The sequence below is a fragment of the Netta rufina genome (genome assembly GCF_964035555.1).
Source record: "Netta rufina genome assembly, chromosome: 2".
Taxonomy (NCBI): Eukaryota; Metazoa; Chordata; class Aves; order Anseriformes; family Anatidae; genus Netta; species Netta rufina.
Genome location: NC_140124.1, coordinates 55,048,080 through 55,074,782, shown reverse-complemented (window position 1 = coordinate 55,074,782; position 26,703 = coordinate 55,048,080). Strand labels below are relative to the sequence as shown.

At 43.9% G+C, this 26,703-nt stretch overlaps 1 protein-coding gene across 1 annotated transcript; it reads right to left on the bottom strand.

Annotated features, from left to right (window-relative positions):
* Positions 1–12,260: 12,260 nt before the first annotated feature.
* On the bottom strand, positions 12,261–23,187 carry PDIA4 (protein disulfide isomerase family A member 4). Its single transcript, XM_084282548.1, has 10 exons — positions 22,920–23,187; positions 19,683–19,860; positions 17,398–17,603; positions 16,572–16,710; positions 16,179–16,384; positions 15,380–15,538; positions 14,374–14,525; positions 13,826–13,982; positions 13,507–13,740; positions 12,261–12,928 (listed from the first exon to the last, which is right to left on the bottom strand). Exons 1-10 carry the CDS (start codon positions 23,014–23,016, stop codon positions 12,513–12,515), a joined length of 1,944 nt encoding a protein of 647 aa, XP_084138674.1. The 5' UTR covers positions 23,017–23,187; the 3' UTR covers positions 12,261–12,512.
* Positions 23,188–26,703: the final 3,516 nt, after the last annotated feature.

The following is a 26,703-nucleotide window of genomic DNA, read 5'->3' as shown; positions in this document are numbered from 1 at the left end:
TCAAGAGGGAAATGGCGCAGGAATGGTCTGTCCCCACGTGCCCAAAGATGAGCTGGCGGGGAAGAAGACCAGCCTGGCTCAACAGAGAATTGTGGCTTGAGCTTAGGAGAAAAAAGAGGGTTTATAATCTTTGGAAAAGTGGGCAGGCCACTAGGGAGGACTATAAGGATGTTGCGAGGCTGTGCAGGGACAAAATCAGAAAGGCCAAAGCTCATCTGGAGCTCAATCTGGCTACTGCCGTTAAAGATAACAAAAAATGTTTTTATAAATACATCAACACAAAAAGGAGGACTAAGGAGAATCTCCATCCTTTACTGGATGTGGGGGGAAACTTAGTTACAAGAGATGAGGAAAAGGCAGAGGTGCTCAATGCCTTCTTCGCCTCAGTCTTTAGCGGCAATACCGGTTGTTCTCTTTATACTCAGTACCCTGAGCTGGTGGAAGGGGATGGGGAGCAGGATGTGGCCCTCACTATCCACGAAGAACTGGTTGGTGACCTGCTATGGAACTTGGATGTGCACAAGTCGATGGGGCCGGATGGGATCCACCCAAGGGTACTGAGAGAACTGGCAGAGGAGCTGGCCAAGCCGCTTACCATCATTTATCAGCAGTCCTGGCTATCGGGGGAGGTCTCATTTGACTGGTGGCTAGCAAACATGACGCCCATCTACAAAAAGGGCCGGAGGGCAGACCCGGGAAACTACAGGACTGTCAGTTTGACCTCAGTACCAGGAAAGCTCATGGAGCAGATCCTCTTGAGAGTCATCACGCAGCACTTGCAGGGCAAGCAGGCGATCATGCCCAGTCAGCATGGGTTTATGAAAGGCAGATCCTGCTTGACAAACCTGATCTCCTTCTATGACAAAGTGATGCACTGGGTGGACGAGGGAAAGGCTGTGGATGTGGTCTACCTTGACTTCAGCAAGGCTTTTGACACCGTCTCCCACAGCATTCTCCTCAAGAAACTGGCTGCTCTTGGCTTGGACTGGCGCATGCTTCGTTGGGTTAGAAACTGGCTGGATAGCCGGGCCCAAAGAGTCGTGGTAAATGGAGTCAAGTCCAGTTGGAGGCCAGTCGCTAGTGGCGTCCCCCAGGGCTCAGTGCTGGGGCCGGTCCTCTTTAATATCTTCATCAATGATCTGGATGAGGGCATTGAGTGCACCCTCAGTAAATTTGCAGATGACACCAAGCTAGCTGCGTGTGTCGATCTGCTTGAGGGTAGGAAGGCTCTGCAGGAGGATCTGCATAGGCTGCACCGATGGGCTGAGGTCAACTGCATGAAGTTCAACAAGGCCAAGTGCCGGGTCCTCCACCTGGGGTGCAATAACCCCAAGCAGAGCTACAGGCTGGGAGAGGAATGGTTGGAGAGCTGCCAGGCGGAGAAGGACCTGGGAGTGATGGTGGATAGTTGGCTGAATATGAGCCAGCAGTGTGCTCAGGTGGCCAAGAAGGCCAACAGCATCCTGGCTTGCATAAGAAACAGTGTGGCCAGCAGGGCTAGGGAAGTGATTGTCCCCCTGTACTCAGCTCTGGTGAGGCTGCACCTCAAGTACTGTGTTCAGTTTTGGGCCCCTTGCTACAAGAAGGACATGGAGGTGCTTGAGCGAGTCCAGAGAAGGGCAACCAAGCTGGAGAACAAGTGAGGGGCCTGGAGAACAAGTCCTATGAGGAGCGGCTGAGGGAGCTGGGCTTGTTCAGCCTGGAGAAAAGGAGGCTCAGGGGCGACCTTATTGCTCCCTACAGATACCTTAAAGGAGGCTGTAGAGAGGTGGGGGTTGGTCTATTCTCCCACGTGCCTGGTGACAGGACGAGGGGGAATGGGCTTAAGTTGTGCCAGGGAAGTTTTAGGTTGGATGTTAGGAAGAACTTCTTTACAGAAAGGGTTGTTAGACATTGGAACAGGCTGCCCAGGGAAGTGGTGGAGTCACCATCCCTGGAAGTCTTTAAAAGGCGTTTAGATGTAGAGCTTAAGGATATGGTTTAGTGGGGACTGTTAGTGTTAGGTCAGAGGTTGGACTCGATGATCTTGAGGTCTCTTCCAACCTAGAAATTCTGTGATTCTGTGATCAGACTTTGTTACTCTCTCATAGGTACTCACCTCAATTGGTCATCTAATACCAATTGCAGAAGCAGCTTGCAGGGCTGCAGTTGAAAAAATGTGCCAGAGTCATAGCTCTAGGAAAGGACAGGTAGAAGGCATGAAAACACAGCAGTGGGCAAGGGATAGGTAGTTATTCTCCTCCTGCATATGTACTGGGGGCTTAAAGTACCAGATACTTGCATCTTTTCTGCAACAAGCACCAAAACGTCATGGAGCTTGGGCACATAGAATAGAATTGTTCAGTTGGAAAAGACCGTCAAAGATCAAGTGCAAGCACATCAGACTACTTCAGGGCTGACACAAAATTAGAACATATCATTAAAAGTATTATCCACGTGCCTCTCAAACACAGACACACACAGCACATCAACCACCACTCCTGGAGGCCTGTTCCAGTGTCTGTTTACCCTCTCAGTAAAGAAGCTTTCCCTAACATCCAGTCTGAACTTCCCCAATGCAGCTGAGAGCCATTCCCACTTGTTCTGCCACCAGGTACCAGAAAAAAAAAGACAATCATCTCTCTCAGCTTCCCCTCCTCAGGAAGGTGTGGAAAGCAATAAGGTCACCCCTCAATCTCATCTTCTTCAGGCTTGAGGAACCCAGTGTCCTCAGCCACTTCTCACCAAATACGCCTTCCAGCCTGCAGAGCTTTATTGTACGTGTACACCTACCAGAGCAGGATCATCAGAATAAAAGCACACACAGTCCTGCCTATCCACTAACCAAGAGGCAATTTCCCCAAAGTATATGCTGACAACTGAGGAAGCTTTCACGAGTTTGAAGTGAGAGTCAGCTGGGAAGCATTCAGTCAATTACGGAAACCATCCCAGTGATGAATTACACCAGACCTAGTGGCTAATGGAGACAAGTACCCACAGGCCTTTAGATAGATAGATAGATAGATAAATAAATAAATAAATGAATGAATGAATGCAGAGAAGCTCTCCAAGGCCTGGAAAACCCAACTTCTTTCAATAATCACAGACCTTAGGGGAAGGAAAAAGGTAGTAATTAGAGAGGATTAACCACCAATTGCTTCCACTTCAGTGCCTTGATTATGGAAAGCAAGAAAGCAGCTGTGGCTGGCCCGGGATTCCCCCCAGCCCCCAGCAGAGTAGATACGTCATATTCTCACAGTGAAAGAAGCCTTCTTGAGAAGAAGGAGAGAAGCCTAGGGGAAAATAATTTACATGAATGAGTGCTTCTCTATATCTGTTTGTGCTACATACAGAAGAAGCTGAAAAATATGCTAAAGAGATGGTCTGAGACATGGAGTCCCTTCTTGCAGCTGACCAGATCTATCAGCTTGCTTCTGGCAGAGGGTAGTAGTCTCACGTGCAATTTTTCTTTCCTCGTTGTCCTGAACATTGCTGCTTGCCTTGTGCTGCCTCTGGTGCTCATTTTCTCTGTGAGCTAATTCAAGTCACTAACCTGGCAGAGAACAAACCTAGCAAAGAAGTGACCAGCAAGGGAGCAACTGGTGGCATAGAAGTGGAATGAAGCCTTTCTTGGCTGTTGTGTACGTGTTAGGCTGATTCAGCTGAAGTTCATGCTAGAGCTTTGGTCAGATTATTTATACAAAGTAAATAATATAATGAAATATACAACATACACTAGAAAGAACATTTTCTTTGGAGCTAATGATGTTCTCAGCTTGAGACCAAGCTTGTGCCCACTTACGTATTTTCTGCTTTCTGCTTACTTTATGCAACAATAAGACTGATTTCAGAGAGGGATTTCTATTTTCTGCATAAATGGCTGGGCTGGCACAAAGCAAGCTGCTATCCTTGGCTGGCAAGTGAGTCCTGATGAGAAAGCTATGGAGATGTCTTGAGGCACCAAGATACTGACCAAAAAATCCTGTGACTGATGTCATGGATATTTTGAATAACCGTAATTTTAAACAAATCTAAAATTGCACAATGATTATTTATATTGCACTTTATAGATTTTCAGTTTTGGACAGATTGCTGTGAATAATTTTCTCCGGTAATTAACACAAGTGGTATATTAAATAACATGAAAACGAGGCAATCACAAACAACTATTCATACCACACACTTGAAGTGTGCGCATATACACTGCAGAAGTTTCTTTAAAACAATGCTAATCCATTGCACATTCATGCGTGTCTGAAAAGCAGTAAAGATGTGGTGCCCTCACCACAAGTGGGAGCGTATTTTTTCTACTTTAAGAAGATCTTTTATTCTTTTCCTTTGATATCCATTTCATCTTCTGTTCTTCCTCCTTTGAGCTCTGTGCTGGAGATCTTCTATTTGCATACTAAAGAACCACTGCTGTTGCTTCTGTCCCTCTTGAACACTGCTGATGCTCCATTCTGTTACCAAATGCACCTGCAGGTGACATATGCTGAAGTCTACACTCTCCTGACGTGCTATACTGACGAGGTCAGTCACAACGTTAGGTTTCTTCTTTCTTGTGAGCACACACAACGTGCTTGCTTTCTCCAGGTGCTGGCGTGCCTCACAGGGTGGCAGAACACTCAGGTCCAAATTATTGCAGACCAGGCCTCTCCAGCCATGAGATCAGCTGGCAAAGCTTACAGCTTTACTCATCTGTTTATTTTTAACGAGGTGTTCACGAACACTGGCACTGTTGGAGACCTTCAGTCCCAGGGGTACGTCACGCGCCTGCTGGCACCCTGAGTGTAGGAGTTTGTGCCCAGAGCAGAAACATGCTTTTTTTCCCCATAGGGCTGCTTCTAAAACACGTCTTGAAAGCCGCAGGGTGCCTGTGCAGCCCCTCCTGCCGCACTTTTCTCCTTTCCCTCAGCTGGCAGACACCAGCCCACCTCAGAGAAAATAGGGGAGTGTGGGAGGGTGTCGGGGGGCGGGGCCGGAGGCATGGCCACGCCCACCCGCTGGCGCCAGCAGCAGCGGAGCTGTGCTTAATTTGCATACCGCCTTCCCAGAGGGCAGCGCGGCGCGGGTTGGCCGGCAAGGTCGTGTCCTGGCCCCGCTCGGAGACCGAATGCCCCAAATCCAGCCTGGTGTCGAGAAACAGAGCTGGCACCGAGATCACGACGCCAGAACACGGCACCAAAAGCACAGAACCAACAGTAGCCATATCCGGAAGAGCAGTACAATACTGAAGGTATAAATAGACCCTTGGTAGCGTTAGGCTGCTGGCTGGTCCGAAGGTAGTGGGGTATCTCAATTGATTGTTCACAGTCAGTTACAGATTGATCTCCTCGTTCTCTCTTTCCCCCCTTCCCACTACTGCACTTGACTGGTCTTTTGCAGCCCCATCCTCGGGCAAGAGTCCCAGCCTTGCCTTTTGCAGGTCTCCGTGCAGCTCCCAGCCTCTCGGCTTGCCCTAGTGCAATAACAATTTTAAATACCTCCCAGCCTTTGCACCCCCTTCCCAGGGCTGGGCGTGGGGAAATACAGGTGCCAAATCTGGCTCTAGTGCAAGCAACAGGGTTAATGAGTCAGAAAAATGTGGGATTTTAGAGCTCTGAGGGAATCCCAAGAGCACATTGGGTTTGCAGGTGTAAGAAGCCATGAGTTTTTGTGGGCAGGCAGGGGCTGGTTGGATGAGGCAAAATCTCTGGGTACAGGGAAGGCAGGCAATTTTTATTTATTTATTTATTTTTTTTGTCACTGTAGCAGTCCTTATTCTGAAAAGGTAACATTGGATTCAACATAACAATAAATAAATAAATAAATAAAAAGAGAGAGAGAAAAGAAACAACTTGACCTAGGAGAAAGGAAATATCTTAGCAGAGAACCACATAATAACCACTTCTTTTTGGATGCCAAACACGTTAAGTCCAGCAGTATATTTTTGAATGCATTTGACTGACTCTTTGAAGTTAGTTTCTTTGTCTATTATAGAAGCCATTCTTGAGTCAAGCAATGCACATTCTTTCTTTTACTGAGATTAAAAATGAGTGGACTAAATCTATTATTGATTTCAGCTACTGATAAGCTAAAACTGGTGTTTTAAGACCAGACTTTTTTTTTTTGTCAAACAATAACACAATACCTGTAATTCCAAGTAGATCTTTATGCTTTTCTACTTATTCTGTATCTGAATTAACATATTTTTCAGACTTCACTTTCAAAATCTTTCAAAGACTTTCAAAAGTCTTCACTTTTTTTTTTTTTTTTTTTTTTTTTTTCCCCACTCACATAGTTATTGATCTGTATTTGCTAATGTTATGATGAGTGATGAGCAGTACTATGTGTGGTGACATTTATAGTGATCTTTACACATTATTTGAATTTTCTCTTTATTTTCCGAGCATTATGCTTTTGATCAATCAGCTAGGTCTGGTCCTTCAAACTGCAGCATTCCACAGCCATGAGGATGACTTGTTACTTACACATCCATTGTTCAGCTGCATCTCCTCAGGCTGAGGTGTTTAAGTACAGTGTGGCTGATTAAGGTTGACCATTCCTACATTATCCAACAACTTAATTCTCAGCAAAACAAGGATGCATTGTTAGAAATAAAGCACACACTGATTTGCTTGTACCACTGAAGCTGTTGCCACATCACTGGGATCAAAGACGTTTTGATCCTTAGCAGTCCTGTTGGACAGCTGTCAGCATGAGGAAGCGCTGCCTGTCCTCCTGCTGCTGTGCCACTACAGAAAACAGCAAGCATCAAGGATCTCATTAATGGTGGTGTATTGTGGAAGCATGAAAATGAAAAACAAAGCCCACAGTGACCTTTTTTTCATTTATTCAGTGATTTTTCTATTTAAAGATTTAACAACAGCTTTGTCTGAATTGAACTCTAAGGATGAGCTCTCAGAAAAATAGAGGGAGGCAGATTAGTAAGGCCACTTAAATTTCAATGGAATGGTTAGTACACCAATAAATGCCTCTCTAGATTTGCACATACTGCTTGCTTATTTCTCCTTCAGATTTGTTGGAAGGATCTTGAACAAAACTCAACCCCCCTGCCACTAGGCCTTCTGTGAAGACCTCTAGGTAAAAGCAGAAGTAATATGAACTATATCACTGTAATTGAATGCAAAATTGCCTTCTGTACTCAAAATAGTACTACTTTCAAGGCACGATCCATTACCTGAATGCATTTTGCAGACATCAGTGTAGCATCAGCACTTAACGAAAGCTCTATGACTTATGTGTAGACTTTTTTTTTAAATGGGTACATAGGTTAAATGCAAGTTATTAGGCTTAAACAGCTGGAAACACAGACTGATATATAAAGAAATCAGAGTGAGTAAATGGTCATGTCTAGTCTTGATTTCTCAGACTTTATAGAAATGTGGGTTATCAGTTACTTTTCTTCTGAGCCCACCTTCTGCAGTATTTTTTTTTTATGCTACTTCTATCACTTTGAGCAGCAGTGTGCTAGGCTGTATTACAGAATAATTCTCTATTGTAAGACAAAGCATACTAAATTTCAAGAAGGTTACTGTAGCTTAGATAAAGCAAGAAGTAGCACATTAATCAAGAGCAGGCTGACAAACATCAGCTTTCACAATGAAGAAACAAATGGCTGTTCAAAACCCCAGCACAATGAAATCCATCAAAGGATTGGGTTACTGATAGTGATAAGGGTTTTATTTGCATGGTTGTGTTAAATGTAGCTTTATCTTCTCTGTGTTTTTGTTTACCAAGCTGCACAGAGCTTGGGATTTGAACAAAGAGAATTTCTGGAAGGGAAACTTCCGCCTTTCTGATGTATAGAGTCATGGTAACTCACAGAGGAAATCTTTTCCTCTCTACAAGCAGAGATGAAAATGGAGAGTGGCCACAACCTTCCAGACCAAGTCGTTCCTGTACCGAGCAGTCTCACTCAGCCTCTGCCAAGGACTTGGCCAGACAGGCCTTCAGGAGTTCCTGAGAGCCATGGTACAAAGACTCAGGTAACCACAAGGTGGCTTCGCGTAAGACCAGCTGTTCATGGCACAGGAACCTCATTCATGCTGAAATGACAGCAGTCCATGGCTCCTGGACTGTGGAAGGATGCACAATAGCGTCTAAAGAAGTCAGCTTCAGGGCCAAGGGTCTGCCAAAGATGAGCAAGCAGCCTTCTGCGCTCTGTGGGACTCTGGACACAGATTTCAAGTGAGGCTGTGTGCCTAGAAAGCTTTTGCCAGCCCATGGCTTCCTGCAACCTACTACAGGTTCAGGCAGGAAAAGCAGGGAAGCCCTTCTTCCTCGACACCAGGGGACCCTGGCCACCATGGACCATGGTGATTTGTAGTGATTCCTGTGACAACACACAATTCAAACCAATGTCCCCGAAAAACCTAGTAACAGAGGCAAGGTAGTGCAGTACTTCAGAGCTTTCAGATACCATTGGTCACAGCTACCCACTTTTTACCAAAAAGGGAGCTATGCAACTTAAGCAATTTGGCTTTTGCTTGCTGTACTTAACAAATACATGGCTTTGTATCGCTTTTGTGGATTACATACTCGCTTGCATGGGGCTTGATATACTCATTACCCCACAGGCTGCAACACTCAGTCCTCTGATCTTTGTACAGTTCCACTTCATATCATGACCAAATGCATTTTGGAGCACAGCCAGCTTGCAGGGGTTTTACCTGCCTACTGTAAGAGAAAGGACAGAATTTTGACCACATTTATTGCTGCTTTCTGAAGTCTTTAACCCCTAACATACATTCTTATTCACAGTTGATTTTCCAGAAGCCCATTATCTCAACATATAGCCTTACACGAGGGCAAATATCTTCATCAAATTGTCTGCTCTGTAATGCCTCGCTTGCTACCAAACACATCTTGGGCCATCCCCAAACATCACCATAATTAACAGCTTAGAAGAACAAAATTGTTTTGTAGAAGCCAGGTTGTAACTTTGATTGCAGAAAGATGGCTTGTTAATCTCTTTCAATACAAAACAAAAAGTCAGCATCAAGGTCCCAGGACAGCATTTGCTGTGGCCTTGACTGCCCTACAGATAGAACAGAAACTCAGTTTCAGCAAATGAGTGGCTGTGCTGCCACCCCAGTCCTCTGCCCTTCAGGGCAAGGGAGTAGCCGTGAAGTCTCAGCTCTGACTACATAAACTGTACCCCCGTTTACAGATGATTTTTTTCCCACCCTCAAAGCTGTGCATGAGAACATGATCTGGTAAGTAGGTCTTTCCCACTGAGCTCCTTGCAGCCTATCTGGGAATGGTTACTGCTATGCAATCGTGTGCTGAAGCCTGAACTGTAAGCTTTCTTCCACTTGAAACTACAACCAGAGGTGGTATCATATGCTTGTACAGCTGTGTTAAGATCAGGTGACCTCCTCCCTTGCTTTTTTGCACTGTGTGTATTTTTTCTCCCCTTTTTGTAAGAGGTGAAACACCAAAACTGACCAGTAGCACTTAGGTAATACCTTAATGGAGTTTAGGATGAATAGACACCACTCTAATGTGAAAGGGAAACAGAAAGGGAACAGAACCGAAACAGAAAGGGAAAAGCATTTAATAGAAAATCCAGTAGATGGTATGACTTATTTTCCTTATAGGCATCAAGCACATTTTTGGAAAAGTCACCTTTCAAGTAGATAGCTTTATCTAGCCACGGCCTAATGATCAAACCACCCCAGTGAGACTCCTAGCTCAGGGCCAAGTCTCAGAGAAAGTCTGTGAGATGCTGACAATGCACGCAACAGGGGATGGGATATTGGAGCTAAGGAAGTTCATTTGCTTTCCAGTATAACTTTGCTTCAAGTTGAGAGACAACAGAATTCTTTAGTCTGCTGGAAAGTAGTCAGGATAAATACATCAGTTACAGAGTGGAGGTGCCGAGGAGCACAGGCAAGGACTTGTGAGAAATACAGCCAAATGACACCAACACAGAATGAGGAATTCTCCACTCTTTAATGCTCATAAACCAAACCTATAACCTCATGGTTGTAACTAACTCATGGCAACAGTGCCTGCTCTTGCAGCTCACAGATGCCAGGAAATTAAATTAGTAATACTACAGCTAGGCTTATTTCTCTCTTACACAGCTCTGACTCGAGCACTGCCACCCCAAAATACAATCCAGTCCCTGAGCACAGACCTAAGTATCTGCAACCCAGGCTGTCTCCACCTGCAAAGGCAGGGAAGAGAAAGCACACAGGACTGCCATGCAAGCACAGCTCTGCCACTCCCAGGGCCTTGTATAGCTGCAAGGCTCTCGGCAGGCTGGAGAGCTTGCTTTCAACCCAGTGGCTTCTGCCCACACAGCCCCCTGTGGAAGACAGATCTCCAGAAACAGTACTGGCAGTGATATGAAGTTAGCAGCTGCAAGAAGAGAGGTGGAAAATTCTTATCAGCTTTTGACATTTACTGTCCCAAGAATGGAGCCTCAGCCCCAGCTTTAGTCCTCAGCACCAGCAAGGGATTCCCTCCCCCACTACATGTTCTATATTTATCTGTGTCCTCCTGTTGGTTAGGCAACATCTGTTTTGGAATAGATACCTACAAGCCTGCAACTACGCTATTGTAAGAGCAAATGATAAGCAGGAGCACTTTAGTTTCCCACAGCGTTAAGTGAGGTATCTCAGGGATAGAACCTAAACTATGTTTGAGAACAGATTTAGAAAGTCTGTGCTTGCTTCTTTGAAAAACCGAGCTGATAGGAACTGGCAGAGACAGGACAGAACATTCTGCTTGGGTTATATACATCCTCTAAAGCTGAAAAATCATCTTTAACACATTGACGCTCAGCTAAGTTTGATCTCAGTCCTATTACCTACACATAGACAATTACCACAGATTGTGGCCTCTGAAGGCTCTACAGAAAAGCTGTAAACAGAAACAGCAAATGATGAAGATAATGCACTTCGGAAGAGTCTTGTAGATGAAGCATTGCCTAAACTTAACATGCATCTGTATGTTTAGGGACAGTATAGGAAAGCCTTTTCTACTCTGAAGAGAAGACTGACAATACCAGGGAATGAAGTAAATGACTACACCTGCTTTAACACAAAGCAGCAATTGAGATGTTATCCTGAGTAAGTAAATGCTCAGCACTTCTCAGCTTCCTCTGATAAGCAACAGGAGCTAAATGCAATCTCTAACACCCCAGCACTCTATGGAGATCTAATACCATCCCCTTCATTCATAATCTGCTGGTGAGCTTTGTTCAATAGCTTCAGTTTAATTTTTAGTGAAGGGAAAGCTTTCATGCAGTCTCATTCACCTCTGCGAGAGTTTAGTCATACTTTGCTGGGTAGGTTGTTAACTGTCAGGTGGAAACGGTCCCTTACTGAGGCAGAGGCACACCCCCTTCAACAGGGATGTAAAGTACACTAGGAGAGGAGAAGCATTACTTGTCCCTTTGCAGGCTTTGGGCTGTATTTTAACAACCAAATCCTGGATGTGGGTTTATTCTTGCTACACAGAAGATGCCGTCTCATCAGGAGAAAAAAAGACTGTGTGGTGGTTTTAGATTTCATACCCTCCAAAAAGTTGAAAAACTAATGCAGCACAGAAACAGAGGGAAGACTTGGTCTTTTGGTCTTTTCTAAGACAGAAAACAATGCTGCTAGGTCAGGAGCATTACCTGTAAAGTTAAGTTTGCTGCAAAATTGCTCCAGTGACACTCAAGTGGCACACGCTATGGCATCAGAGTTCTGGAAAAAGGCAGGCTGTTTCTGGACTGCTAAGTCCAGTCTTTCCCACAGAAGAATCAGTACCAAACACTATCTTCTCTGGGACAGCAACACACAGACCTGGTATCAGAATCCAAGCACTAGCCCCACTAGATGTTATTTCCATCATGCTCCAATTGCTCCAAAACATATTTGGGAAGACTAAGATATAAATTGGTCAATATGAACACATATCAAATTTTTCTAAGTGACTTCTCATTATTATATCATCACCTGCTCTACAGAGATCCATAAATCAAAAGCAGACAAGTCTAGTGTGTATTTAGTTAGCACGTTACTGGTGTCTTATCTCAATAGCACTGAGTACTTCATCCACACTTTAGAAAACCCCCTTTCTTACCCTCAATCTATACAGTAATACAGTCACCTGAGTAAGTATACAGAAATATAGCAAGATAGCTTGGCTTCCTGCTCCCAAAGTAACTATTACCAACAAAGAAGACAAGTATATTTGGTAGAGGAATTTGGTTTTCTCTTTTTGGTAGTATCTCTTAACTTCTAAAAAACAGTTGCATTGAAATCAAAGAATCAAGGTCAAGATAGTCACAAAAAATAAAGGATGTATTTTTCCTCCAAAGATCAAAACCATAACTAACGTAAGACATTCATATCATAGAAGTTCAGTGTCCAGAGAAAACTTTCCTGCAATGCAAAAAGACATACTGCAATTGCTTTACTGCTCAACAATTTCCTTGTTCCAACTGCTGAATTCTTCTCTCAGGAAGTTTTGTCGGTAACTTTCTTTAAACTACAAGGTACAAAAAATTCTTTCTTTACCATCCCTCATCTTATCTAAAGCTCTTCTTTTGTTCTGGAGAGTTTTGTCGCATGCTCCTCTATGAATTTGCTCAAATGCTCTAAATCTCTGTCCCCGCCTTCAAATTTAATAGGATTGTTCTTCTTGTCCTTCGGAGCGAAGTAGATAGTAGGGAATCCTTCTACTTTGTAGTGGTCATTTGTCACGTCGTTGGCAGTAGCATCCATCTTGGCTATGACTAGATTTTTCTCATTCTTGTATTTTTTGCCTAGCTCATTATACACTGGTTCTAGTTTCTTGCAGTGTCCACACCACGGGGCATAGAACTCTATGAGAACATCATTCTTTGGATCCATTACTATGGTATCAAAAGTTTTACCCACTACCACTTTCACAGGCCCTTTGTTATTTTTTGGCACCGGCTGGGACTTCACAATAGGCTTCAGTTTTCCTAGAAGAAAGGAAAACACACACCATTATTAGTGTAGAATAAAAACAATCCTTATGATCTCCTCTAAGAAAGGGCAGAAGTACATTCTCACACCAAGGAAAAGTGTTGCACCACTAAATGAGCTTACCTCTACAGGAAACACTGGCTAGCTTGCTGACTATTTTTTTAGTATGGCAAGCTTGTGAAATATTGGCAACAATATCTCAATTCTCTATAAGCTTCCTCCCGTTTTTTTTTGGTATCCATCCATAATGTATTAGACAGTGACTTATTATACTAGCCATGAATATGAATGATCAACAGGCACTTCAAAGCTACAAGCAGCTTTTAGGCTTACCAAACACATTCAGTGTTAGCTAGATATTAGCTAGTGTCAGCTAGATGCCACAGCATAGCTAAAACAACAAAGTTAATGTACCAAGGTTAAAAGAAAAAAAAAAAAAGGCAAGAATCATCCAAAAGTTTTAAGCCACAGAGCGCCACAAGGTTGCACATATGATTTTACTGTAGCCATAATACCGGGAAAAAGTGATGGAAGGAAAACAAGCAAATGTCTTTTTTCTTTTTAGGAACTATACCTTTTTTGAATGCCAGCACGAATTGCCTGAGTACATCAGAATCAAACTCCTCTGGCTCCATGGCATATTTCTTGCCACCTTCATCCAGAATGGCAACATTGACATCCTCTCCACTCTCAAGAAGTCCTAAATCCTTTATTTCAGAAGAATAATCTTCCTCATCAGAAACAGCAAACACATATTCAGGGAAGTCCTTGGCCACTTCCAGAACTTTGCCTCTCCAGTACTGAGTAGCTAAAGAACCAGAATACAACAGGATTAGTGATTTCTAGTTATTTATCGCTTGCTTCCTTCCAAAGAAGAGGGATGGTGAACTTACCAACACGATAGTCAAAACTGAAGTCTACAGTATAATAGACAACCACTAGAGGACGCTTCGTGTATCTTTTAACATCATTGGAAGGCTTGCGATGACCAACTAGAGGCAAAGCATGTTTTAGCACGTGCTCTTTGATCTCTGATCCATCTGTAGAATCCTGCCAAAAAAAAGAAAAACAGGAAAAAGACATCCGAATAAGTGGCATTTCTGTTACACAGTACTGGAAACTAGTATTTGTGCATGCATGACTAAGGAAGTGGCATGTTATAAACAATGCCCTCACCATATTCTTCAAATCCTTAAGCATTAATAATTATTTAGCATTCTACCCCTAACCTGAACATTGCAGTAGTAAATTATTTGAATGCATAATCTCTGCGTTAATTTCATAAAGTTTTGAAGAACAAACCAAAATAATTTCAGGAGACAAACAGGTCGCCTCACATATGTAATGGACTATTTCCATCAGAAAGATGCCAACTGCTCATACATACAAATAAAGCCTTCAATCTCTTAAGAAACTTTGTAGCGTTGGACCAATTACTCACTTTAAGATCCAAAATATGCATCTTGGGCTCATGCTTTGACTGAAATTTTTCTGGTTGCATTACAACCAGTTTTCCAGGAGATGCTTTCAATAGTTTTGCAATCTCGTTGCTGAAGGTGTGGTGAAACTTGTAGTCTTCTCTTAAGCCATTAGCTGAAAAAAGGTTAAGAAAAATGAAGAGTCATAAAGAACTGAACTGACAGCCTTCAACCAAAATCTTAGTACTGTACTGCACAGAAATTCTCTCAGACACGTTATGGCCCAGAGTCTTAGGTAACAGCTCTCACCTCCAAACTGGGAAACATGGGAGACAGTTCTGTATCTTGCCATGCCAGAACTGCCAGATCAGCTCTTAATCCAGATATAAACAATGGCAGCCCCAAAAACAGGCATAGCCATGTCATGAGGAATAGCCCTTACTTCTCTCAAGGCTCAAACAGAAAGAGAGTGGCTGTAATAAATCAATCCTGTGAGACAAGGATTGATTAGAGGATCTGAGCACTTACAGTGCTTTGCCTCTTACGCGTGGTAGCAAAAATTGTTAACAGGACTATCAGCGTGTTATGTCAATGTGGTGGTAAAAATAAGCATTGCTGGGAATGGTTAAGCTAAACTGACCCAGAGATGGATGATGATCCTTCCTTAAAGTCTCTCCACCCCAAATAAACTCAGTAGAGTCCAGCCTCTGGAACTGTCAGATATGAAGCCAACAAAAGCACATGACAAAGCTAGCAAGAAGCTGTGACTTGTTCCTCAGCTAGGAATTTTCTTTAGGGATACAACATCAAGAGATTATGTCCTGTGACTTGCCGATACTTCAGTTACATGATCAAGACCTGGTATGAGCTTTTTTCCTTGAGTAAAAGTAGAAGATCACCCTTCAGTCTCCTTTTCCCTCTTTAAGTCCCTTACTGAATTCAGAGCAAAAATAAAGGAACTTCTCATGCATAAAGTCTTGGACAGAATATCAACAACCTGGTCTTCTAATATTTTAAAATATTACTTACCTGCTTCCTGATAGAGCTGATAGGCTTTGTCAGTCTCTCCGCTAAAGATACCAATAATGATGACATCATCCCCATCCTTCAGAAATTCCTGTACCTGCTTGGTAGCCTGAATCTGTTTAGATGGAGGACCAGCCTGTTCAATCATGTAGTCGACAATACCTGCGAGACAAACCCACCCCCAAGAAATTGCTTAGAACATTTACTGAACTGAAAGGTTCAGGCATTTTCTCTACAGCATCGTTTAATACCATATTCCCCACTGACACCTTTCTTTCTGTGCAGCCTTTCCACAATAACCAAGAGACCACATCAACAGGACTGCAGTCATGGTCTTCAGAGGCTTCAGTTCTGGATAGTCTCTTTTAGGCTGCTTTCAAGGACTTCCATGGATATCAGATCCAATTACCTTCCCAGTAATTCATCTTTTTGAAATTTTAGATCCTCCATAGTCTTGTGACCCTGCTATGAGACATGATTCCACTCGGATATTGCTAATTCTTCTCTCAATATTACTGAGCACTTCACCAGCCCTTACACAGCAGGGCAACTAATGGCTGCTCATTTACTCATACTGCCAGCTTGTACATTTACTTTATATTAAAAGGAGCTTACAGTGCCACCATAAGATGTTACAAAGATAAGACTAATTTATTCTGCTGGCTTGTGTAGATATGACTACATCTTTTTTTCAGGTTCCTCTAACTACTATTCCTAGGATGCGAACAAGTTTGCAAGCTCTAGTGTTACATCAATACATTTATAGTCAAGCCCAAAGAAAATAAAAGAGAAGGCACAATACCATATTTTTCTCGGGGACCGTTGTAGTCATAAGGTTTGCCTTTGCGGAATATTTTCAGAGTTGGGTAGCCACTAACATCAAACTTCTTTGCAAGGTCAGTTTCAGCAGTGGCATCGACTTTAGCCAGAGGAATAGGAGGTGTGCGCTTGCTGAGCTCCTGAGCAGCCTTCTCATATTCTGGAGCAAGCCTTTTGCAGTGTCCGCACCTAAAGAAGGAGGAAGGTGAAAGGCAATTTTTACGATGTACATGTATAGTCCTGCTAGTTACCTTTACCTCTGCAGTGAAAGAGCTGCAAGCCTCTTTATTAGAGACATAATGACAGAAAACAGCTTCAACAAGCACGTTCAGGCCAGCTGTGCTAGTAAAGCAGAGGTGACTGCCTTCCTGCTTACCATGGAGCATAGAATTCCACCAGAATTATGTCAGCACCATTCACAACATCATCAAAGTTATCTTGGGTCAATACCATTGTAGCTTCTGGTGGAGGAGTCCAGTTGGGGTCAGAAACCTCCTTGACTTTGGCTACAATTTCTGAAAGATAGTTCAATAGTCCAGTTAAAGTTTGCACTATCACATCTGTAGTATATCAAAAGGAAGAGTCAACATCAAGATATCAGAGCAACAAGCACGGTCTTAGAACAAACAGTCAAGTTTTTATATTGGTTTACACTATATCACTTTTTTTTTTTTTTTTAATAAAGCTCCTTTATAGTCTACTTTACTGCTGGTATTGCCAAGGTCTTTAATATTCTCTTCACCTACTCAGCACCTTAATTATGCAGAACACAGTCTATACTTCACAGCAAGTTATTATGTGAATTCCATTCAAAGCAGACAGAAAAGGTAGTTTTTCCTTCTGACTGAAGTGAAGATAGACAAGTTCATTAAGTGAGAAACACAGGGTTTTATACCCAATGTCAATTTACAAACCTGATGTTTCCTACTGGCTGATCTCTCATCAAGCACAACAATACCTCCTACTCTAATCAAGTCATAATTTTAAAAACCTTTCCTCACTAAAAGCTCTACAGATTACCTGCAGAATTACCTTCTAGTACAGAGAATTTAGAAGACTGGACAAAATTTCAGCCTTCATAATACTGTTCCTCTTAATGCAATGGAATTTGAGATCAAAGTCCTTGAAAATACATGGTCTGAGTAGCAAAACAATACAATTCCTTGCTTTGTCATGAAGAACTGTAAGGGACTGGTGCTTACCATCTTCTGTTCGAGAACCATCATAGTCAACAGGCTGGCCTTTTTTCAGGATTTTAATGGTTGGGTAGCCACTGACATCAAAACGACTTGCTAGCGAAGTGGCTGCAGTAGCATCAATTTTGGCAACTGGAATAGGAGGGTCATTTTCTTTCAAAGTTTTGGCTATCTTCTCATATTCAGGAGCAAACTGCTTGCAGTGCCCACACCTGTAAAAGACGAAAGTAGACAGATAAATGCAAGGCAGACATGGAGATGTATTTTACTATCCCACATTTCCAGGAGGCCTTCTACCAGATGTTCACAGTATCAAGAGTATTTGTCTTGCTATATTTTCAGACTCATGGGGGGTGGTAGTGGTGGTGAGAGAGCAAGAGATGTTATAGCTAGTTCACTCAAATCACAACCTTTCTTCTTTTTCCACTCCCACACCTATTCAAAAGATACCATATATGCTTCTTAAAGCCTCCGTAAGAAAATTTAATGACTACTTCTACAAAGTTGCAAACCTTGTACTGTGCTTCTCCTCCCTGCCCCCAGATAGCATCTCACTCAGACTTCAGCTTCTCCCTAATCTGATCTGGGTTCATCTTCTCTATCTGGTACCCTAAAATTAAACTGAAGAGAAAAATGAACCAGAAGTTAACTGGGCTTTAATGAAGCCTCGCATCCACTCTCATATCATAACACCTGTTCTCTCTGACCATGCCAAAACTCTCTGGGAAGAGCATGACTTACTGCTGCAAAAAATGGCACAGCAGAGGATACCAGCATATGAGAAGCTGAATATAGCTTGACAAACTGAAGACAGAACAGGAAAAAAAAAGTAGTATGTAACAGACAGCCTGTATTCCTTAGCCTCTCAACTGGCAGGAGAGGGTGGAGGAAAAAAAGAAGTGTCTAGTCTGTGGTGACAACACATCCTTCTACTTGGTTATATTAAGCTTCACGTTCAGTTTTCAAGCTGGCAAACTACAGTTGCCAAAAAGGAATAGGCTTCCATGTGATGAGACTGGTATTAGATAAAACACAACTCTCCCTCAAGTGAGATCATACTCACCTCCCCCCCCCCCCCTCAAAGACTAGAAAAAGTCCTGGACATCAGGAATAGGTTCTTCACCAAGAGGGTTGTCGTGCACTGGAACAGGCTCCCCAGTGAAGTAGTCACTGCACCAAGCCTGTCTGAATTTAAAAAGCAATTGGACTGTGCACTTAGTCACATTGTCTGAACTTTTGGGCAGACCTGTGCGGTGCCAGGAGTTGGACTTGATGATCCTTATGGGTCCCTTCCAACTTGGGATATTCTATGATTCTATGAAACAGGACACATGGGTAAGTCAAATGAATTATCCATTATATCACTAAGCCACAAAGGAAGAGAGGTTCTGGCAGCAGCACTAATGCACCAGCTTGACTGCAAATAGTCTACTCTTACTTTTCCCATTAATGATCCTCATTATTTTTGCCCATAACAATGCAGAAAAAAAAAAAAAAAGGATACATTCTGGTTTAAGTTCTCTGTCTCAGTTGTACACAGGTAAATCCATGGTAGCTCCCAAGTGTACTGGTATAACTCAGCGTACATGATCAAAATTCTGCTGGTGTATGTGGCACTGTTGAAACTAGAAGTATGAAGGAACTATATCCTTACACCGCATCCTTCTGGCAAGGACAAAGACTGGAACTTCAAAAGGAAAACCTCCCAGTTAGGGAAGCCTCCTTCTCGAAGTACATCGGTTTTAGACAGGCCAACAGGACAAGACAGCGGGCTGCACGGTCATACTGCACAACTTTTCTGGGGCTCACTGGGACCATCTCTGTTCCCTGACAAGAATAGAGCAGAGACAGACCCCGAGCAGTGCTTCCCTTGGCACAGGAGCCCTCAGTATGACCTAAACACGTGGTGACAGAAAACAGCATGCTCTTTCCTATGTTACAGGAGCAGGGAAAGGGATACCTCCAGAACCATCTCCTGCCCTGGACAACAGCACAGTCCAGTACTGGTCCTCCTTGGCCTTTGAAACCACCTATGCTTTTAAACCAGTCATGACCCAGACATCTGCTTTTAGAATCACAGCCTACTAACATGAGGAAACAGTATCAACAACTCCTCACTCCCTAAAACAGTTCAGATAGATACTTGGTAAAGAGTAGAAACAAACAAGCAAACATCTCTACCCCAAAAACAACAGCCCAAGCTCACTTTTTAGGATTGCACATTGCCAAAAAATCCCCCAGAACCCATCCCATCCTGCCACCTAAGGAGGTGTTGAAGACCGTGAACCCACCATGGCGCGTAGAACTCCAGCAGCACAGTGTCCTTGTCTGCAGTAAAGGTGTCAAAGTTTGCATCATTCAAGATCAACACACCATTCTCTTCTTTAACTTCAGAATCATCATCGTCATCATCTTCCTCTTCATCATCGTCATCATCATCATCATCATCAATTTCTTTTGTAAGTGATTCTGGAAAAGTAGAATTAAAAAAATGCAGTACAGACTAGATTGTGTCAAGCTTAATGTTTCAATAACTACCAGGTTAAAGATGGATTAGACGTATCCTGTAGTTAAAGAAGTACTAGGTTAGTTCCTGTTCCACATCCAGTGACAGCTGCCCAAGTTTGGGAATTTTTGTTTCCAACCCCAACTGCTCAAGCCCAGCCCTGCCACCCCGACCTATCCTGCTTTCAGTTACAGAGATGTTTCAATTCATTAAAGAGGCTTTCTACGTGCAAAAGCATCACTCTGCTTGTAGGCTCAGAATCAGCACCAGGCTGTGGAGCGAGTGTAAAAACAAACTGACTGTCACATAACACACCCCTGCAAACCCATCCCCAGGCATATGATAGATACAAGATGCCCTTCTGAAACAAATGGAGTGAGGCCCCCCACCCAGGGGGCCCTTTGGTTTAAGGAGTCCAAAACCACTAGAACAGGCCTTTGGAGAAGACAGATTTGCTCAATTTGAGAAGCGGGACTTGCACATGAAATCTGGTGCCAAGACACTTCAAACGGTTCAGTCTGCCTTAGAATTTGAGATGGTGTCTTTAACATTTGATCATTCATGTGTTCCTTTAAAGACGTTGTTAAAACTGCTATAATTCTAGGCAAACAAACCTTACTGAATGTTTTTATAGGAATTTCAGTCACAGAACAAATGATGACAGTACCTCATCCCTAATGTAAAACATGCATCAATGTAACTAAGGTCCTTTTAGCCACATGGAGTTCCATGGTTAAAAAAGCAGGAAGAAGATTAAAAGTTGCCTTGTTCAAAACTATATATTCTCTACCTAAGTTTAGCTAGCTTTCAACTACGTTGACATGCAGGACTGCAGGAGGCAGTAGATAACGTACACATAGTCTATGTGTCCAGGACAAGAATTCTGAAAATACTCTTGATTTTGCCTGGAATTTGAAGTCAAGAATTACAAATATGTAATATTCAGTGGCCAGGTACAAACAGGAAAAAATGGAAGAAAACCCAGTTTATTTTCAGGCCAACAGCAAACCACAGCAACATTCTCATCATGGACATTATACCACTAAATACCGATAACCATTTTTATGTTAAAAGATACTAAAAAAAAAAGTAAGTGCATATGCTCTCTGCATAAACGTATTTTCTAGAGGAGGGTATATTTTAATTAGAACCCAGTTTTATATAATGCCAAAATAGTGAAGTCTCTAACACAGTCAGAGATCACAGGAGATCATTTATCACATAATGGATGTCACCTGGATTAAGTTTCTTAACAACTACTACTGTTTCCCTCTCATCTAAACATCAGCTAAAAGCACTATTTACAACTGGACAATACCTTCTGTGTTGCTGCCTCAGAGCACTTGCAGTAGTAGAAGGGCTGAGCTTCCAAACACACTACAAGAGAATTCCTAGGGCATTCATTTATTTACATTTGGGAATGCCACTGTGAGAAAGTTAGCTGTCAGGGGTGTTCAGCAGCCAAAACTTCTGCTGACATCAGTGCTCAGTAGATTCAAGGGCTGTATTTTACTGCAGGGAGTTCCAGGCTGGTGTGTGCCTGGATTCCCAGGGAGCTGTGCAATACCCGTTGCTTTTCCAAGCAAAGCACATCAGACTTGACTTTTTAACAAGGAAGGAACTTGAGCAAAACTCATTAGTCAATTCTTCTTGTGCAGCTTTGAAACTGACCAGACTGCAAGTCTTGTTTCTGCTCACAACATTAGCTTCCCTCCTGTAAGAAAAAGACTGCTGCAGTAACAGCAGCATAAGCTTGTAGCTTGGAAAGGCAAGAACCAAGAATCACACATGGCGATTCTGCTCAAATTAAAAACTCTAAACCACTGGATCTCATGTGTATCACTGAAGTAATTTTATATCTTTCACTGGAAGCAGTTGCACAGCCTGCCAACATGAAGCTTTGACACGGATGTATGGTCATTACACACATCTACTTCCTCCTCCCCAGAGGTGGAGGCATGATAAAGGCATGTAAAATCAGGACTCTAGGCCTTCCAAAATATCTTAAGGAGAACATGCATTTCTGTAACAACCATGAACTCATCCTCTGGAGTCTGTAGCTTCACTGACACTTAGGATCGCTTTAGCTACCTCTAACACCTCTCCCAGCATTGGGACCGAAAGACCTGCTTTAAGGACCTGAGCAGCTAAGGGGGCAGTGAGGCTTTTGTCATGAAGGAACTTTGCTTTGAGTCAATTTACATTTTCAAGAGAACAGACAGAGAATGAGTGTAACTGTGACATCTGATACAGTAGAAGTAACAAGTTAGTATTTGTATAACACAGCTCAAGAAAATAAAACAGCTGCACCCAAACTATCTTTGTTTCTTAAAGCTACTTGCAAAGAAGGTTAACAAGGCAGTGAAGCGACAGCTCTGCTATAACTTGTCCTCAAGCAGAGTACGGAGAGTTTCATACCCCAAATTTCAACGCATTATTACTTAAGCCAACTAATAAAGATGATGCTCATTTTAAAACTCCAGGTATGCGACACTGACTGGCAGGCCTTTTTTGGGATGATGGGCTACTCTAACTGATACTGATTTATGCAGTGGCTTTACTGAACTTTCAACCCTTGCTGGAAACCTGGCCTGGAAAGTTTTCCGTGCGTAAGATGATTCCCGTGTGAAAAAGCTGGACCCAAACACGGACAGCTTCTGGATGCTGCCTGGAAGCCTCCTTTGGGAAGGGCAGCGTCGAGCCTGCTTCCAGCCAGCTGACCTCCATCTCCAGAAACACGGCGGCCGAGACCTGTAATCTGCCTCCAGGTCACTCAAAAGCCTTATTTAGGAAAGCCGCTTTCCTCCACCTTTTCCGTACCGGATTCTCTGCGTGGACCCTGCCTTGTAGCCATGCAAGGGGCGTAACAGCCACGGCCTGCCCATCGCAACTCCGGGGCTTTGCCACACGCTTACAACCACCCGATTTAATCAGCAGAGATGGAACAAGCGCACTCCCCCCCCCCCATCCCCCCCGGCCCGAAGCGGGGCTCCCCACGGCTCCCGCCCCGCCCCGCGCTCACCTTCGTCCTCCTCGGCCGCCGCGCCGCGCGCCAGCACGGCCAGCGCCAGCGCCACCCCCAGCAGCAGCAGCAGCGCCCGCACCCCGCGACGCCTCATCCCGCCGCTGCTACTCCTGCTGCTGCTGCTGCTGCTCCTACTGCTGCTGCTGCTGCTGCCGCCGCCTCGGCGCGCCCCCTGATTGGCTGCTGCCGCCGCCCGTCCCGGCCCGGCTCCGCTGCGGCGGGGCGAGGAGCGCACGGGGCCGTCGGCGCGCAGCTGCACGCCCTGCTCTGAGCTGCCGCGCGCCCATTGGCTGCCCGCCGGCCGCCAACCGCCGGCCGCCACGAGCATGGTGGCGCAGCCGCGCTGCGAGCGGAGGGGCGGCCGCGGGGAGGGAAGGGAGCGGGGGTTCCCCGCCCGCCCGCCGGGCGTAGCGCGACGTTGGCGCTGGGGACTGGCGGGCGCCGCCGGGGGGAGGGCGCAAGGGCGGTGGCGGCGGCCTGTCAGGGCGAGCCGCGTGCGCGGCGGGCGGGGGCTGCCCGTGAGGGGGCGGTGAGGGGCCGCAGGGGGTGGGTGGGCGTGTGAGGTGACAGAACGGCACACAAAAAAAATCCTGCTTTTAGTTAATTATTTTTTTTTTCTTCAAATTAAATGTGTATTGCTACAGCCGAGTGGAACCTTGTGAGACCTGGTTTGAAAAGCTGTCTTGATCCCGCCGGATTTTGGAATAAATATGAAAATAAACAGAGTTTGTTCCGATGATGTGTTTTATTGGCGTAGATGCACAGTAATGTGGTGGTGGTACATAGCCGGGTTGGATACTGCCCTGAATGTGAAAAATTATAGGAGGTTGCTGTTCACAGGGTGTTGGTTAACACGACCATTGATTTGAATGTAGTGCGGGTGTGTGAAATATTTCCTGCCTTCCTCATCTGGGTTCGCAAGAGAAATATTTACAGGGTGTCTGGCTAACATGACCATTGATTTGTGGCCACAAGATAGAGCACAGGAAGTTCCGCACCAACATGCGAAAAAACTTCTTCACGGTGACGGTGATGGAGCACTGGGACAGGCTGCCCAGGGAAGCTGTGGAGTCTCCTTCTCTGGAGATATTCAATGTCCGTCTGGACACCTACCTGGGCAGCCTGCTCTAGGGAACCTGCTTTGGCAGGGGGGTTGAACCCAATGAACTCTCGAGGTCCCTTCCAACCCCTACAATTCTGTGATTTGAGTGTATTGCTGGTGTGTGAAATATTTGCTACCCTCCTCATCTGAGTTCTGCCATAAGACAAATGGTTGCTACTGCAATCCATTTTATCCCAACGTTGTTTGGAGATTAACCAGCAGACAGCTCGATAATATCAATATTACACCAATATAGGGGAGTGCTGTCAGACCCAGCACTTCAGGGTGACGTTGTTTGGACATTGGAAAACAGGTAAAAAAAGCTCACAGAAAAAAAAAAAAAAATAACCAGGTAAGAGGGAGAAGTGGTGTGATTATTGCTTTCATCTGTTAGAATGTGAAATGCAGGATTAAACAGTTTTTCTTCTGTGACAGCTAAGTTTTATACTTATTAACCAAGTTGAAAAACGAGGTTAGTAGACTTGCTAGAGAGTCACAGATGACAGGCACCAAGATGCAGCTAGAAAGTGAAAAAGGAAATACAGACAGTACAAATACAGTTTCTGGATTTGTTTGAACTGCATCAGGAAAGCCTGCAGGACAGAAACCCTGTAATCCCTGCTCATGCAAGGACAGCCTGATCATCTGACTGAAAGACTGCCAAACTGTGTGGGTAGTTACCGTAGCCTGGATCTTAGGCACGTCCCATTAGACAAACAGGGCCTTGGCAAAGGACCACAGTCTTTTCTGTCTTCAAACCAGTGGGGCTATGCCTTCAGGCCTAGGCTGGCATAACAGGACAACACAACGGGTCATAAAGAACATACTAAACAGAAACGTAATTCATCAGAGACCAGCTGTGGTGTAGCTTAGTGTAACTGTAAGCTTTGTGCGAATGTGAAATACAGCAGGCACTGAAAAGAGCGTGCTATCCATGCAGTTTTTCCGAAAGATTCCTTCCTGTTCCCTCAAGGCTTGCTTGCATATACGGATGGCCATATGAAGCTGAAAATTCTCTGGACTAAGTCCTACTAGAAACAGTGCTGTGGCCTTTTGCCAAGTAGAGGATCTTTATCTGAGGTAATTTTGTGGTTTAGCCCTGGCAGGCAGCTAAGTACCACACAGCCACTCACTCACTCACTCTCCCTTGCTGGGGTAGGGATGTGAATTGGAAAGGTAAAGTGTGATAACTCATGGGCTGAGGTAAAGGCAGTTTACTAGGTAAAGGAAAACCCATGCTTGCAAACAAAGCAAAGCAGTGAATTCATTCACTGCTTCCCATCTGCAGGCAGGTGTTCAGCCACTTCCAGGAAAACAGGGCTCATAACACATGATGGTTCCTTGGGAAGTCAAACGCCATTGCTCTGAATGTCACCCCCACCCCTCTTCTTTCCCCCAGTTTTAATTGCTGATCACAATATCATATGATATGGAGGCCAGTCTGGGTCAGCTGTCCTGGCTGTGTCCTGTCCCAGCTCCTGTTGCACCCCCAGCTTCCTCTATGGCAGGGCAGCATGAGAAACTGTGAGAAGTCCTTGGTGCTATATGCAAACACTGCTCTGCAACAACTTAAAACGTCACTGTGTTATCACCACTATTTTCATCAAAAATCCAAAACACTGCATTGTTTGAACCCCTACAAAGAAAAATAGCTGTCCCGGCCAAAGCCATGACATTTAGTAACAGAATAATCATTCTCTTTACCAGTAAGCTCTCTAGGTAGAAGGAAGGTGGAACAGAGCTTGGAACAGATGGTTAAGTATAGGATCATCTGTAGGTTAGATACATGGAATAGTGAATAGCGAAGCACAGGTCCCTTGCAACATATAAGAAATGAGAAATTGGCCACATTTGCAAGTTACATCTGCTCCATACATTGCTAGAGAGCAAACAAACACTGAAAGCATAAGAGTTCACAAAGCATCTATGGAACAGTTTTAGGTGAAAGACATTTTTGTCTGATACCTCTGCTATGCTGCAGAAAAATCCAGGTGTTAGCACACTTTAGTTATTTGAAAATGGATTATGTTTTGTGCATACTGTGTTTTCATACCCTTATAACCTGTTGGCCCCTTGGTGACCCAAGGCGATTCAGAATGATACTGCATATTTCTAATCAATAATTTAAATATTGTATTAACTTTCAGATCAAAACAGATCAAAATCTGTTCTCTAATAAGCAGCATGCTAGGTAGTGTTTACACAAGGGACATCCTATTTTAAAAATACTTTTGTTCTCCATTTCCTTATTTTATATATATACATATGTGTCAGCTGTGAAATTATTATGAAAGGAAAAGAAATATTTATATATATATTAAAAAAAAGACATAATATACAGATGGAATACTGGTGGTGGTGGTGTCTGAGCTTTGAAAATATGGCCTATCCTGTGGTGTTTGTGGCTCAGGGGACTAGATATTGGCAACTTGTCTGTGTGAAGAGTACCCTGTGAGAGATGCAGTTGCCACCAAAGAAGCCTAGTTAAATATCTGGTTATTTTCAGTCGTTTGAAAGGCCATAAAATACTGCAATGAGACAAGACCTTGCTAAGTCAAAAATCCCCTCTTTATATTACATGCAGCATGCAAAATTTTCAACGAATTTTGTTATGGGGGATAGCCTGTGGAGTTGGCAGGCTGTCATCAGAGCATCAACAAACATCGAGTTGCTAAAGCC